Genomic DNA, 15,747 nt, shown 5'->3' on the forward strand with positions numbered 1-15,747 from the left:
CAACATGAAAAATCTCAATTTGAACTCACAAATGAAGATAAAACAGAAACTTTCTACAAAATAGACTTAAATAAAAATAGACTTTATAGTGAGGGAATATTTAAGCAAGTGTACATGATTAAATCCATTAAAAATCACTATAGTACTGGGTAGACTGGTTTTGGATACAGTGAAACACAAATTCAAGCATCTTAACCATTTAAATTAAGCCAGCTTTGTATGGGCATTTTCATCTATACATCTAACGGACTGAGAGGATATGCACTACAGTAATCTAATTCAGTGTTAATTCATTCAGCAATTCTCTTTTCATTTCTGAGTTGAGACAAAAGGCAAAACGATTTTCCAATACAGTAGATGTAGGAGAAATAATCAATTTCACAGAGATATGAAAGTGTACTAGTTTTTGAAGGAATAATCCAACATCTTGGAAAATATGCTTCTTTCTTTCAAAGTCCAGGTGGGTTAGAAGCACAAAAATGTGCTTTGATTATTGATTATTGACCCCAAATTACTCTAATAGATGACTAAGTCACACACTGGGAGATTGTCTTATCAAGAACTGTCCCTCAAAAAGTGTGAGAATGTTATTTCGCCTCACTTTTCATTTAATCTCAAATCATTGATTCTCAAGGGGAATCACTTTCTTAATTTGTGTTAACAAGGACAACAAAACCATCTCACTTGCCTCCTCCAACAAATTACCCTCAGCTTTATCATGTTGGAAGGTTGAGTGTTTGACATCAGAGCAGTCTATTTTGTTGAGTTAATTTGGTATTATGTAAGCAACTATACACACACACACACACACACACACACACACACACACAGGGAGCTCTGCCAACAGTGGCACTGTTTCACTTTAAAGTCTCCTTAAGGTTTGTTATCAGTTTGCCCCAGACACCTTTGTCTTGTTGTGAAGGTAATAATGCCAATGTTTGTGTGTGTGTGTGTTTGTGTGTGTGTGTGTGTGTGTGTGTTTGTGTGTGTGTGTACTGGATGTTAGTGTGTGTATTTACTGCTGGGAAGGTAGCATCATGTTTTGGTATTGCCTAATGTGGCATTATGAGTCTATCAGGACATGGAAAGAAAGGAAAGGTGAAAAGGCGAAAAAAGAGAGTAAGACGGAGGAAATGGGAAGAAAGATCAGGAGGTTGAATGAAATAGAAAGAGAGGACATGGGTAAGATAAATAGGAGGAAATATGTATGAGCATGAGGGATATGGAGTGTATTGGCCATATGAAACTACAGAGGAAAGATGAAGGGGCAGATCAGAATACAAACAGAGATAGCTACAGGGAGAATGAGGATAGATAGAAACAGAAAGTAGGAACGTGTGAAGGAGAGATAAAGAGAAAGAGAGAATATGACAAAGTGAAAAATGGAGAGGAAGAGAGATAGAATGAGAGGGGGATGGGCTGAAAAGACAGACATGAAGCAGGAAAATTGGTGGGCAAAAGAGGGAGAACTGCTTTGTAGAAGCAAATGGTTCAGGCTGATAAGACATGAAACACTTCACATCGGAGCCAAAAAGGCAGACAGGACTTACTATGTAAGCCAGTTAGCCAGCCAGTGAAAGAAATAGGGACCCAGCTGGACAGTCACCTAACTGTCCGGTCACTCATTCAGTCTGCCAGCCGAACGCTCAATCAGTTCAGCATTTCAAAAGCCAGACTGTCACGTAACGAGTTAGCTAACTACTGAGAGATTTAATCAGCCTGAGAGCCATCCGTTGGAATGGCCAGAGAAGCAAGCCAGCCAGTCAGTTAGTCACAGCCTGTTTCAGTCTTTCAGTTGGTCAATCAATCCATTTATTAATGAATTACTGCAATTAGAGTACATAATCATCTACCCAATCACATATTTGGCCAATGAGTCAGCATGATTATCTTCAAGCTATTCAGCCAGAAAAAGAGCAAGCCAGTTCAGCACTTGGTCAGTCTTTCAATCGGTCATTCAGTGACCAGTTGACAGCCATTAGGTTTGTCACCGAGTCAACCTGCCAGTTTTGGCCAGCTTTTCACCCAGCTTGTCAGCGAGCCAAATTTCCACGAAGACTGTCACAAGTCAATCAGATGCTAAGTACATCACTCCAACAGGTAATTAATCAATCAGCTAAAAAAAAAAACCTGGTAGTCAGTCTAACCAAACATGTTACAGAGTCACCAGCCAGTCAACCAGCAAGCACTTTTTTTCACCATTATTTTGGTTGACTATATTCTATTATATATCTTTCCAAGGTCAATTTTTTCAAAAATTTGTGTTTCCTTATTTGCATAATTACTTCACCTGGCTCATGTCAATTTCCCATCTGTAGCTCTTTGAGTGTCCTGCATATCCTTACTTATCCTGATAAAAAGCCTTTTGGGATAAGAACATTCACCTCTCATTTATAAACATACCATGGGACACAGTTTAACAGTGAGAGGTCTGTACAATCTTTCTTCAGCACTCTATGTGCTGCCCCTGAGCACTGACTAAATAAACATGTTGCACATTTTCACAACATTGGCAGAACTCCATCCATCATCAAGCGTGAAATGTATCAAATACATAGAGAGGCAAATTAAAGGTCAAATATCTGCTTGTAATCTAATCTATTAGTCTAAGGCCAAGAAAAAAAAAGCATAAATAAAAGATTGTCATGTCATCAGCTGCTACTGTATATTATAAGTAACAAGTATAGCAGGTGCACACTAATAAAGGCAAATGCCACCAGGCTTAACAATCGATCCCCATCGATGCACTTATGTTGCACATACAGGCTGTGTTTGTGTATATGTGCATGTGTGCATTCATGTGGTTTTTATTGTGTGATGGGTTAAGAGCTTGCATGTATGAATGACCCACATGGCAGCAGCTAGGTATGTCTGTAAATGGGTGCATATATCACTTTTCATTTGTCTGTTGGATGATGATAATGCAACATCAGTTAGTGGTGAGTTAAAGCTGCGTTTTTCAGTTTTTGCAATATGCTATACTTTTACATATTTAATGTCAAAAAGCAATTACAATGCCAATATGAAAGTAACATCATTAACAAGATAAAAAATAAATAATGGTGTCATTTCAATGTCAAGTTGTTGTCTCAAGTTGACAAAAACCCAGAGTGCTGAATACCCTAAACTAAAAGAATACTAAACATCTTAACTTCACCCTTCCATTCAGGCGTAGACGGTCATGCCTCCTCTCAGAGGAAATGAAATACAGTGGAGGAAAGTTGAGTGAGGAGGCATAGCTGAGTAGATTTAAAAAGTGACGGAGCAGAAAGATCAAGATGGAGGTAGACCTTTCCTCCCTCATGTTATCTTGAAAGAAAGAGGTAAAATATTTAAAAAAGAATAAAGGGAAGTGGTCATGATTGTAGGGTCCTCAAAAAGGAGGGAAGTCTACTAACAAGGCTGAATGTAACAACAGAATTCCTCGCAGAGCCCCTGTCCAACTGTGGCTTTTGCCATGAGAGGAAGACGGAAACACAGTAAGCAAGACATCCCAGTGTCTCACTGGCTCATTGAACATTGACTCACTGACTTCAACATTGAAGTCTTGTATCTTCACTTCAACCATATAGTCCCTCTCCACCATTGTTGCTGTGTTAATACACCACATCTACGCAAATCAATAAATTTATAAAATAAAAATCACTTTTTCTAACAAATATACAAGAAAAAAATACACAAAGAAAAACATATTCATGACAAAAACAATATATGTACAGAGCTTTGGAGACACCCAGTCTATCAGTCTGTGTGTCCTCTGTCTTTCCTGAAGGTCTGCGACTCAGGTGAGTCTGTGTTTCAGTCTGTTGCTCTGTCTGCAGACCCGGCATCAGTGTCACAGCAGAGGCTTCCTCATCATCAAAGGCTGCAAAGAGGAGGAGGTGGCTGAGCTAACGTTAGCCAAGGTCTGCTGAGGTCATCATCCACAGAGAAATATGCAGGAGGTGGGGTGGGGGGCGGTATGGAGGTAAAAATGAAGGGTGTGGGGGGGGATGAGAGGAGTTTAAGAGGGATAGCGAGACAGATACAGTGAGGGAGAGAGAAAGAGGAAGGAACAAACATCGAAAAGACATATACGGTAATGCCACACTCTGTCTTTCACACTTTTACAACCACACAAAATAAATGTAATTTGAAACACAAGCCCAACAGCCATGGGAACAACAACAATAGACTGTGATAGATTCTAACAGTAATGGTACATTAACATAATATACGCATATTCAAAATAGGATTTTGTCACTGATTAACAACTTGTCCTTTTATATATTCGATTGTGTTAATGTGTTTTCATTTGCTTGTCTTTGGCCTGGCTGTAGGCAACACAGCACACACTGCACTGGGGTTTAACACATTGCCAGTTGAAGTGTGCATATCTGGAGGCGGGGCTGTCACTGGGGACATTTAGTCCAGCTGAATTCATTTTTCTGAACTCTTTCCAGCAGTGTATGTGGTTGTTTTCCTCTCTGCAGACCGGACTGGTTACTACCACTTCTAGCCACTGGAGGCACTCTAGACTCACTGTACTATCTTTGATTGTTTTTTTTTTTCCATTTTTACGTATTTGTTCACAGTATGACACTTCAGTAAGTACCGCTACAGATAATTTGGTCATATTAGAGAGTTTGCTGGATGAAGAAATGTGGCTTGAAACAAAAGAATGAATTGCTGAAGCTCAAGCATCTGGGACTTGTTTTATCTCTGGGCTGAAATTAGTCTTTTGAGTTGCTTTCACATCATTTTGCATGCCCAATTGAATTAAACTGATTGCATTTACAGGAAGGGGATGGTCACCATAAAAAGGCTGCAGATGGGTGAAGTGAAATCAAATGTAAGCAGAGGATGTGCACAAATCCACCGATTAGCCCCCCTTTTTATCCTTGTTTGTAGAAGAAAGAGGAATAATTAAACTGGCCACAGACTGGTGTCTATGTGAAAGCCATTAGAAGGAACTGGACTGAGGTCACTTCTAAATGGTAATCTGAAGTCAGTTTTAGATTTGCCTACTAATGAGACATTAGTGTAATCAAGTGCCACTCCCTCGTGGCCATGCTCTGAGTGCTCTTTTCAACTTGCACAGCTCATCTAGCTCAAGGCTGATTTTTCTTCAACATTAACAAAAGTCTGCCAAATGACAGTGCTTCTATACTTCATCACCTGGCTTTCTGACAATGACTGCATCCTATTATGCCACTAAGGGAAATAAACTCCAGTCTACAGCTCTTGGTGAAACTCTAACATTCAGCCTATGACTTGTGCAGTGCAAGCAACAGACAGTCACTGTCACAAGGTTAGGTGGCACACTGGTTGTTAATGTATCAGTGCTTGTCAGTAGTATCTAATCAAATTTAATAACCCTAATTGTCACCAAAATGTTGTAATTGCTCATCTCATTCATGATTGCTACAACTATTTTTATCGTATGCTGTCAAATCCATCTTTTTAGAAAACAATGTTTCCCCTTTCTCCTGCATATGTACCTGATCTTGCTTGAAAGACAAAGAAAAAAGTATATTTTCATCCAGCACCTGTTACATCGGGTGTTTAAACACCTGGTGACTCATTTGCATTTGCACCAGTCTGCATATCCATGAAACTCAAACCTCTACATGAGACAGATGTTAGCTGGAAAATCAGGTGTGAGCAAGGTTTTGGTGAAATAAAATTGTGGAATAAGGAAGACTGATTGTCACTGCGTTGGACAGCTTTGCCCAAATCTCAAAACAGCACCTAAACTATGAAGAAGTGAAAGCATTCATAGGGTACATTACCATGATGGTTGTCACGACCACAGTCCGGTTCTCCATCGCCGAGCTGTCATTGGACAGAGCATTTTCATTCTGGACCAACACAAGTTTGTCTATGTCGTTCCAGTAACCAATCTGAGGGTGACGCAGGGGAAAAAAAGAGAGAGAATGAGAGTGATAAAAGAAATAAAAAACAATCAATCAGTCTTTATGGCACAGTTCATGCAGAAATAAAATCTAAGGTGATTACAATAAAATCAAGATAGAGACAAACACAAATAAAATATACATTAAAAAAACAATGTGAAATGGAAAGAAAAGAACAGAGAGAATAAAAAACGAGTCAACAGGATGAGCTCACTCCAGCAAATTTCCCACTGGAACTGTAGAAGATATTGAGAGATATGGAGTGTGAGCCAAGAACTTTCAATAAACACATACTGCTGTCAAAGGAACACTTGAGAAGCTGGAACATGGTGTTATATCTTTATTATAGGTGCCACATGTATACTTTTTCTGGTAAAGAGAAATTATGGGTACTTTCAACCTGAGCCTTAACTTTCTACTTTTTGCCATTATGAAGAAGGATTATGTTCAAACTTTCCCTATTTATGTCACTGCAGAGCTTTATGCGCCCCTAGGTCGTCTGAGAGCTGCACTCCAATGCACAAAAGCAAAAGCTGCAACAGTTCAATAGCAGTTATGCAAAGTATTTATAACTGCAGTAGGACAGTTATTAATTAAGAATTATGGAGATAATGATGCAGAAAGTAAATTAATATTTTAACAATCAACCATCATGAGGGTTAAAACAACAAAAATGAAAGCTATACGAATTATCCTTTAACAGTAAAAGAGAGCCAATGTCTAATGTTAGTGGTAATTAAATAATAAGAACTTTCCTGTCCTCCCAAGAAAAACAACACAAAGGGGGTAATGTCAGTCATCCGGAAACGACATAGTTACATTTGAACAACAGATGCCATTCTGCAGCCGTAGCAATTATAAACCTGAGCAATGGCACCGTTGAGTTGATGTCTTTATGTGTAGACATATTTCCTCATACAGAAGAGAAGAATTGAATGGGGAAATTAATCCAACAATGGGCTTTGCAACAGGAGACAGCTGTTTGTTTCGTGTTTCTAGCCACAAGTCACATTTCAGACAGCGAGTCGGGCCAGTTTTTAAAAAAAAAAAGTAACTATGATCATCCCTGTGATTATTATTGTAGCCATGACAACCGAAGTCGCCTAACTTTTGGGAAGTAGTATCTTTAACCACAGGTTTCTCTAACCTTAACAAAGTGATCGTTTTGACCTAACCAAGTATTTTTGTGCCTAAACCTAACCAGACCTTAACCACAGCAATGTCACATCATAACACATAATTATCTTTTAACAGTGATTTGTAACAGTTTTGGAAAGCACAGACAAATTACACTGTCCTGCTGATGATTGTTGACGGGGGCAGCAGATCAGACAACACTTCTATGTATCGTTCTAGAGTGCATGGTCAAACAACGTATTTGGTTGTTTAATTTGGAGGACTTGTCGCATAAAAAAAAAAACTAAAGTAGTTGGGTGTGATATGTTTATGATGTTTATGATTTCAAAGTGTTGTTTATCTTTGTTTCTAAGCCATGAGGAAAGCCTACCTTGCGTGGTCCATTGCTCTTCAGCTCAAACACGTCCATCGTGTAGTTGACCCTCCGACCGTAGTGATCAAACTGAATATTCCCTGTCAGGCCCTGAATGCGCACCTGGATTTATATCAACAATGATAGTGAGAACATTTAATTAAAAGTAGCATCAATAAATTTTTCCCAGTGTATAACTCATATTGAAGACAATAGTTTGTCAGATAACACTTTAAATGATATGAAACATTGAAAATATTCAGCAAAACACTGCATACCTTTCGCTCTAAAATAACAAAACTAAATAGCAATCTTCTAGTGGGTGTGTGTATATGCGCTATACAGTATATTCATGACATTATGGGGACAAAAACATTCACCACGTCACATTTCCATTTGAGGACAAAAATTCAGTCCCTAACATGGTAAACTAACAACGTATTTAAGGGTTAAGATTTGGTTTTAAGGTTAATGTAAACGTTGACGACAGGGTAAGACATGTAGTGGCTATTGGTAATGTTCTAGTACATCCCTGAGAAATGAATGAAGCCAATACAGTTTCCTCACAAGTAAAGCAGTACAGGTTTGTGTGTGTGTGTTTTCTCTGTGTTCTCTTGTAGGGACTCCATCAAGGTCCAAACAAAAAATGTAAAACACATAAATGCGGGCACGGATTTCTGGAACATTTTCAATTACTTTGTGCCAGCTGTTTCACCGACTGTGTTTTTGTGTGTTGTGTGTATTTGAGAACATCTGTACGAGCGATTTAGAGTCTGTGTGTCTACACTAAATGAAACAAAGTCAAGTGTGTACCAACCTGTTTGAGTGCCCGCTCCATGTCTATTCCTTGGTTCCAGGGAGCAGCAGGATTGGCCAGGCAGTCACCAGCATTGCCACGTCGACTAATGTCAATTTTCTGACGGCGGAGAGTGCGGAAGGCTTCGGCCATCACAAGGACTCCATCATATGTTAAAGATGAGGTATACTAAAGAATGGAGGACAAAAACAGAGAGAGGAAGGAGACAGAAAAAAGAAAAGAAAATGTTATCTTCTCTTTAAGGAGTTTGAAATTATAATTTTTCATAGATCTTATGGGGACAGACAAACAAATAGTTCTTTGTTAGTCTAAGAATGCAGATATACTATATATATATATATATATATATAACATCAATAAAGATATCAATAAAGATATGGGCCTACATATTTATGAACAAATCTGTAACAGTGTTAGAAAACATCTTAAATTTAGTTGTTGTCTCCTTCTGCTGCATGTATGTATTAATAGTCAATAAACTTGCCAGTGATAACAGTTTAACAGTCACGTGATTTGATTTCTTTAAATGTCCAAAGGTGAAGGAACAATTTTGCTTACATTGAAGTGACAGGTTTTAAAAACAATGTCGTAATCAGTGTTTTAGGCCACTCATGTCGATGCTAGAAACCTTAAGTACAATAGAATCACTGTTGAATTCTTCTGAGCTGCTTGGTGGCCAGTGCCATTTTCAGAAAATGTCTTAATAGTTTTTTCAATGACTTACTCCACCGGATTTAATGTGTTCCGACACACAACTGGGTTAAAAAGATCCTATCTGTGATTTACAAAGCCTAAGTAGAATAAGCTAATGTTACAAGATGCATTGTATGCTTATGCATTTTAAATCTAAAATGAGAACCAGTATAAGCTCAGACAACAGCTGAATTCTTACATTAGGCATCAAACCATATTAACCCCATATGAACTAACCTAGCCAGTATGCAAATATGCTGACCAGTGCCTCAACCTACCTCACCACTCTGACTTTTATTTGATTTCCACAGTTAATACCAATGAACATCAATCAACACCACTGTAAATGTAACATCACTGTAAATGTGCCAGTTTTAGACAGGCTTATAGTTTTCAAATACAGTCACTGGACACGATCTTAAAACCATTAAAATGACATCAAAGCGTCTTTAAATCATACTGTAAACTTGCTAATTAAATTCACTTTGTCAGGGAATTCCCCTTGATGGTGAAATTTTGATTCCCAAGATTTATAGATGTGGTTATATTAGGTTATATTCCAAAACAGGAAAAGGTGAAGTGGGTTGAAGTAAATTAAAAAATGCAGTGATTTAAGGGGCCTTTGAAATGCAAGCAGGAAAAAGAGAAAGGGTGAGAGGTGATCAATATCTGTTCTCTAATGAAAAGCTAAAAAGCTGTGGTAATCTTGACAGGTTATTTGACAAATTCATTACAGGTAAGACATGGCGCAGCAGGGAACAACATCACAAACTCAGCAGCAACACCCCCACCCAGCCCACACATAGACACACACAGCACCACATAGACAGAGGCAGTCAAACACACAGCGGGCTGCCATCACATCACGGCGGAAACAAGTGGAGAGATGAAAATGGGAGGAAAGAGGGAAGTCAGCTGAGGAACTCTGTGGATCCTCTCCATGCCTCTGCAGGTAGTTTTCTCTCTTACTGACATCTCTTGATTTGTATCCCACAAGGCGTGTTTTGGGAGGCTGCAGTGCACAACCATGTCATCCTCCCTTCACCTCTCCCCTTTGAAACCAAAGAAGCCTTTAGGTGTGTGACTGACAGATGGTGACTATAGAATCCAAATCAAGGAGAAAACAACTACAAAACTGAGCCAACTAGCGTTCTATTTTTTGTTTCTGTCAGGGGCAGGACAGAAACATCTTCGGGGCACAAAAAGATTTCAATTGGTCCTGAAATTATTGCTGAGAATTTGGTGTTTTTGAAAACCAATATTCTTAGCTGAGTTCAGCTAAAAGCCATCAAGTCAAAAAAGATTTTCTTTAGAAATCTGGATCCTCAAATTTTTCAAATCATATGATGCAAGTTACTTTAACATTTTATATCACACTAATGGCCAGATTCATAAATGATGTACTCACAGAAAAAGAAAGTATGTGCCACTTTTCACACAGAAACTACCATCTATAAAAAATGTATACAGTGCATTTAGAATGTACATATCTGCATGCTTTACAGCTTGCATACTTACTTACAGTACTTACACTAAGACCTTTATGAGTGAACTGACCTGAGTGAGGTAAAGCAATATTGCAAGCATGAGTTCAACCAACTAAATCATTTTATTCATTCATTTGTTTCTCTGTCAGTTGGTCGGTCTGTTAGTCAGTCCAGACTTAAATATGTCAACAACTATTTAACAGATTGTCATCATAGACTGTAAAAAAAAATATGGATGTAGTCACTGTGACGTCAACCATTGGTTTGTGGACTGCTATTTTGAAGCATGGATGTATAATAAGAGCTGGATAGGGCTCTGCTGCTCAGCCTTGCAGACAATTTTTCCTAGTGGCCACTCATGGTATTGCAGAGAAAAATAACCCTGTGTCCCAAAAAAGATTTTCCCCATAGACCACCATTGTAAAAGAGACGTCTATAAAACTGTTAACAGGGCAGCTCAAACTGCAGACAAGGTCAATTATGACTCTTTCTAATATGAATTTTTGATCCATGGAGGTTTTATATTTGTAAAACTTTCTTCAAGCCGAGAGAGGTGATTTAAAAATCTGTGATGTCATCACAATGTAAAATTTACAGGCCGAGGCGGGGGCCAGTGGGAGAAACTCTACTGCCCATATTCAGTGTGCCGCACAACGTGGAAGCAATTCTTATTGGACTGACTGGGCACCATATTTAGTCCAGTATCCAGCTCTTATAATATATCCATGTTTTGAAGCCTCGAGTTTAGCGATTTGAATGTGGCCATCTTTGATTTTTGGAGCCAGAAATGACCATATTTGGATGAGAGGGTGTAGCTGACCCTAGCACTAGCAGTTAGCTTGGTTAGCAAGGTGCATTTACAGTCTATGGTTAACTGCTAATGCTAATGCTGATTTTTGCTAGTGAAAAACGAGCCTAAAACTATAAAACAAAATGTACTTAATGGAAAAACTGAACAGCAGACTCATTAGAGGGTCTTTTACTACAACCAAACACTGAAAAAGACTTTTTTAGGCAACCAAAATATTACAATTAACTTTCATGAACTGAAAACACACTGTGAAAAAACAGCAGATATCCCTATACCTTGTGAATGTGGGGTTACACCATGGTTATGTTATGTAATCAATGTTGTCACCGTGGTAGCAACTTGACAATCACAAGGTAGTCACGCCCTAAAGCATAGCCTGCTTTATCATCTATTTCACTTTAAATGAGACCATAAATTACAAAATGAAGCTCATGCTGTATTGAAGAGGACTTGAAACTAGTGACTGAGACCATAAACTCATTAGGAAACAGTTTATTTAGGTAATAAATCAAGTGACTTCCATACAATTGGACTTATTTTTTCAGCCAGTGGAGTCCACTGCTGGCCATTAGAAACAATGCAGTTTTAAGGCACTTTATTGGCTTCACTTTACAGACCTGGAATTACCTGACTGATTGTCATAAAATTCATAGTTCCCAGAGGATGAATCTAACTTCTTCTCTTGTGCCACTATGTGGTTGACATTTGTGGTTTTGACTCAAAAGTCTCAACAATATGGACTTGTGCATCAACATTCTCCTGTCTACAACATAAACTACTAACAAATAACACACAACATAAGGACACAAGAGTAGAGAGAGCACCATTAGAGCATGTTGCCAATGTCAGACTAAGGACAGCATAGGTCTGTTTTTTTGTCCAAAGTTTAACAGGAGACGCGAGTGGTCATTAGTCCCATGCATGTATGCAGCTACAATACAGCTACAATATACAGTACTCACTGTATATGTGATGATTTATAAATCCAGTGGAAAGACTGCGTACATGTTTCTGCTTTTTAATGACATCAAGTAATCTCTGAATACACAGAGTGAACATATTGTAGCAGAGGCAGGGTTAATGACACATTGAAAAACACAAAGCTCTTTCAGTCATTTTTCTCTTCAAATGAGATGAGAGACTGAAGTGAAAAATTAAGACAGCAGCTTTAAAACAATTAGGACATGCATATTTAATTCATAGAATGATCTTTGTACTGGCTTGTGGCAAACATGAAATGTTTTACATGTGGACAAATATTCATAAAGGCAGTCCATTATCTGCTAATTATGCTAACATGTTATAAAGCAATTTATATTCTTATCATGCAATTAGGGTAAGTGTGTGAAAAAAATGAAATGGCCCAAAAGGCTTTAACTTGGATAAGATATGTGTGATCATAAGCAATGTGGCTGAATTTTGATGTTAACATATTACTTTGCCAGGTCACTGATCATTTTCATTACATTTCAACAAAATCTCCAGGCACACGAGAGCTCATTTCAAGGCACACCAGCTGAGAGTCACTGGGTTAAGAGATTTACATTGATGGCCAAAAGCAGCTAACTCAAAATCCAGTCTCTAGTCTCACACTCCACATTATTACACCAGAGTTCTACTTGGCCTGAGGCTATGAGTTGGCCCAAGGCTAACTGAGCTCAGTTTTTACACAGCATCAATTAGCCTCGAGCAATTTGGAGGTATCTGTCAACACTGGAGATATCTGGTTTTCTGTTATTGTTTTAAATCAATAATAAAGTTGCATTTTCTTGTTTGCAAAAGGCTTAGGTAAGACTTTTTTTGTGGTTGCAAGGGGAAGAAAACATTTGGAAGGGCTTTAACAAATGATATCTACAAAGTTCATTGAGAATACCAGCAGCTGTGTTTACCTTTATTTAGTATTTCTAAGCATGCTCACTGTACCTGTCTGTCAACATGCATAAATATACCTCCATTAACACACTAAATGTTGTGTGTGTGGAGGAAAATTGATACAGCTAATGAGAATTCATCAGGTCAATGAGAATGATGATTAGCCAATTAACACTGGTCCCTGGGTGAAAAATGACATGCCAATAATGAAACAATATGACTATCAATATATATTTACATTGTTGAGAGACTTATACACATCATCACCTTTTATAGATACTACAGTGAGTGTGTGTCTTCTGAGAGTGACAGTGCATGTGTGCGTGAGCCAGAGAGCAAGGGACAGAAAGCTGCAGTATTATGTATTTTTAATGGGTAGGTGGACATGTTTCCAGTTAATGTATGCACAAATCAACCGCAATTGGCTACAGGTCAGTATCTAGTCAATAGAGGTGTGGAGTAAAGAAGAGGGACAAGGATGGTGGTGGGATGGGGGGAGTGGGGGGATACAGGCACACTAACAGACAGACAGACAACAGACAGACAGACAGACTACAGACAGACAAATGATGAGAGGAAAGAGGTGAGAAGGGCGGATAGGAAGAAAATAAGAGAACAAAATCTGCATGCTTGACACAGAAGCATTGTCGAATTTACTCAGCCATAGTAGAATCAGCCAGTTCACCTCCCTCACAGCCACAGATTGACTAAGAGGTTTTTAGCAAATGCAGGAAATGCAGCGCATAGTACTCAGTGGACACCTGATTGAAGAAGCTGTTTATTTGTTTATTCTGAATACAATGTGCACACCACTGCAACAAAATATGTGTGTATGAGTGTGTGCACTGCAAACACTTTTGTGTATCAGTGCAGAATTTCTTGGTGTACTGTATGTACTGGTGTTTACAGAGATTTAGCTAAAGGTCGGAGCAGGATAACATTTAGATGACATTGCAGATACAGGATTACAATCTGTATATTCTAGGGTATGTATGTATGTATGTATCAGTGGAGGCTGGTCCATAGAGGCAGAGGATGTTGATCCTCCTCTATTTTTTGAGAGGCAAAGGGGAGATCAAAATATAGTTGATGGAGGTAAGTTGGTGGAGGTAAAGTGGGGGACAGAGGAGGACGGGTGCCTGCTGTCCTCCACAGGGCGGGATCTCTTACATTGGACTTAATGTATTTCATTTTTGGCCATGTCACGTAAAATGACGCTCCAAGGGAGGCTGTCCTCCCTTACCAATCAACAATCAGAATGCAATATTGACATTGAGTTGGTCCAATGATAGTTTCCAGATTTCATCTTCAATTCTCTCCACTGTAAGGCAGAGTAGCAGCAGTGGATAGCTCCTTTGGTTAGCCAATGCAACAGCTGGCTTGTTGTAGCAGCCTGAAGGACTCTTTATACATCCACCCAGCCGAAAGCTCCCCAGTCTCCGCACAACCCAATCACCTGAAGAAAACGTTGGCATTGAATGTTTCTGCAAACCACAGAAACGTTGAATATATATGTTTCAACATGTGTAATACGTATCATATCAACATTTCTACAAATGTAGCATATTAACATTTCTATCTGTTCAATAATGATGTTTTATGGTGTGCCAACGCTGTGGTTTAAGTCTGGTTAGGTTTAGGCACACAGACCACTTGGTTAGGGTTAGAGTTAGGGAAAGATCATGGTTTGGGTTAAAATAAAAAATAAAATAAAAATGTCCTGATGTCTCACTAAAAACACCCACTTTTGTCAGTTGAAACGGGAAGTGGACATTGGTTTCAAGGTGGTCTCGAATCCTGTTCTCTGCTGATTTCTAACTTGCTGCCGAGAAACTTACTAACCATCCACCAACCCGTCCTCCTCCTAATAGGAAAGATCAACTCATATAGATCTCGCGTGAACTACGTAGATGATGCGTATTTTGGAAATGTTGATATGATACGTTTTGTAGAAATGTTGAGATGGTACGATTTGTTGAAATGTTAATATGCTACATATTTCATGTGTTGAAATGTAGATATTCAATGTTTCTGTGGTTTGCAGAAACGTAAACTGCCAATGTTTTATTCTGGCGACCAGGCTGCTCCGCCGCTGCTCCTACTGTTTCCGCCATTAGCTGCTTGGCCTCAACTGCTTTGTCTGTATCCTCTTCACCCCCTGAGGAAGAGGAATCAGGCACCGGCTGGTACTCTTCATCATCACCTGTGATGCTGTCATCCTCCGAGGAGGATGTGTCCTCATCATGGGTGGACGATGTCTCTTCATCAAGGGTGGATGATGTCTCTTCATCAAGGGTGGACGATGTCTCTTCATCAAGGGTGGACGATGTCTCTTCATCAAGGGTGGACAATGTCTCTTCATCATGGGTGGACGATGTCTCTTCATCATGGGTAGATGATGTCTCTTCATCAAGGGCAGAGGATTTCTCCTCATCCTTGCTTGCTGAGCGCATAACATAATTTTGTGCTTGAAGCAGCGAATATGACCTTCTTGCCATCTTGCCAGAGAAAAAATAATCTGGGAGCTGTTAGGCTTACTTATAGCTACAGGTGCTTTCAACATGTATATCAAAGGCAAGTTTACCTGGGAAACCCTCAAAGCTGAATAGCCTGCATCAACAGAAATTCACTGCAACTTGGAGGAAGGATACATCATAATTGATTTCACTCTATCTTGCAAATAC

General features: G+C 39.0%; 1 protein-coding gene across 4 annotated transcripts in view; it reads right to left on the reverse strand.

The window, feature by feature from the left end:
- gria4a (glutamate receptor, ionotropic, AMPA 4a) overlaps positions 1-15,747 on the reverse strand; it is a 108,063-nt gene that overhangs the window by 43,864 nt on the left and 48,452 nt on the right. For 3 of the 4 annotated variants that reach the window (XM_044353380.1, XM_044353382.1, XM_044353379.1), the window contains exons 8-10: positions 8,201-8,368; positions 7,402-7,506; positions 5,772-5,882 (exon numbers count right to left, since the gene is read on the reverse strand). In XM_044353380.1, the coding sequence (XP_044209315.1) occupies positions 5,772-5,882; positions 7,402-7,506; positions 8,201-8,368 (384 nt within the window). Of the gene's footprint in view, positions 1-3,407; positions 3,908-5,771; positions 5,883-7,401; positions 7,507-8,200; positions 8,369-15,747 lie in introns of those variants that run through there. The other variant, XM_044353381.1, reaches the window with a different exon arrangement.

Source organism: Thunnus albacares, chromosome 6 (assembly GCF_914725855.1).
Source record: "Thunnus albacares chromosome 6, fThuAlb1.1, whole genome shotgun sequence".
NCBI classification, from domain to species: domain Eukaryota; kingdom Metazoa; phylum Chordata; class Actinopteri; order Scombriformes; family Scombridae; genus Thunnus; species Thunnus albacares.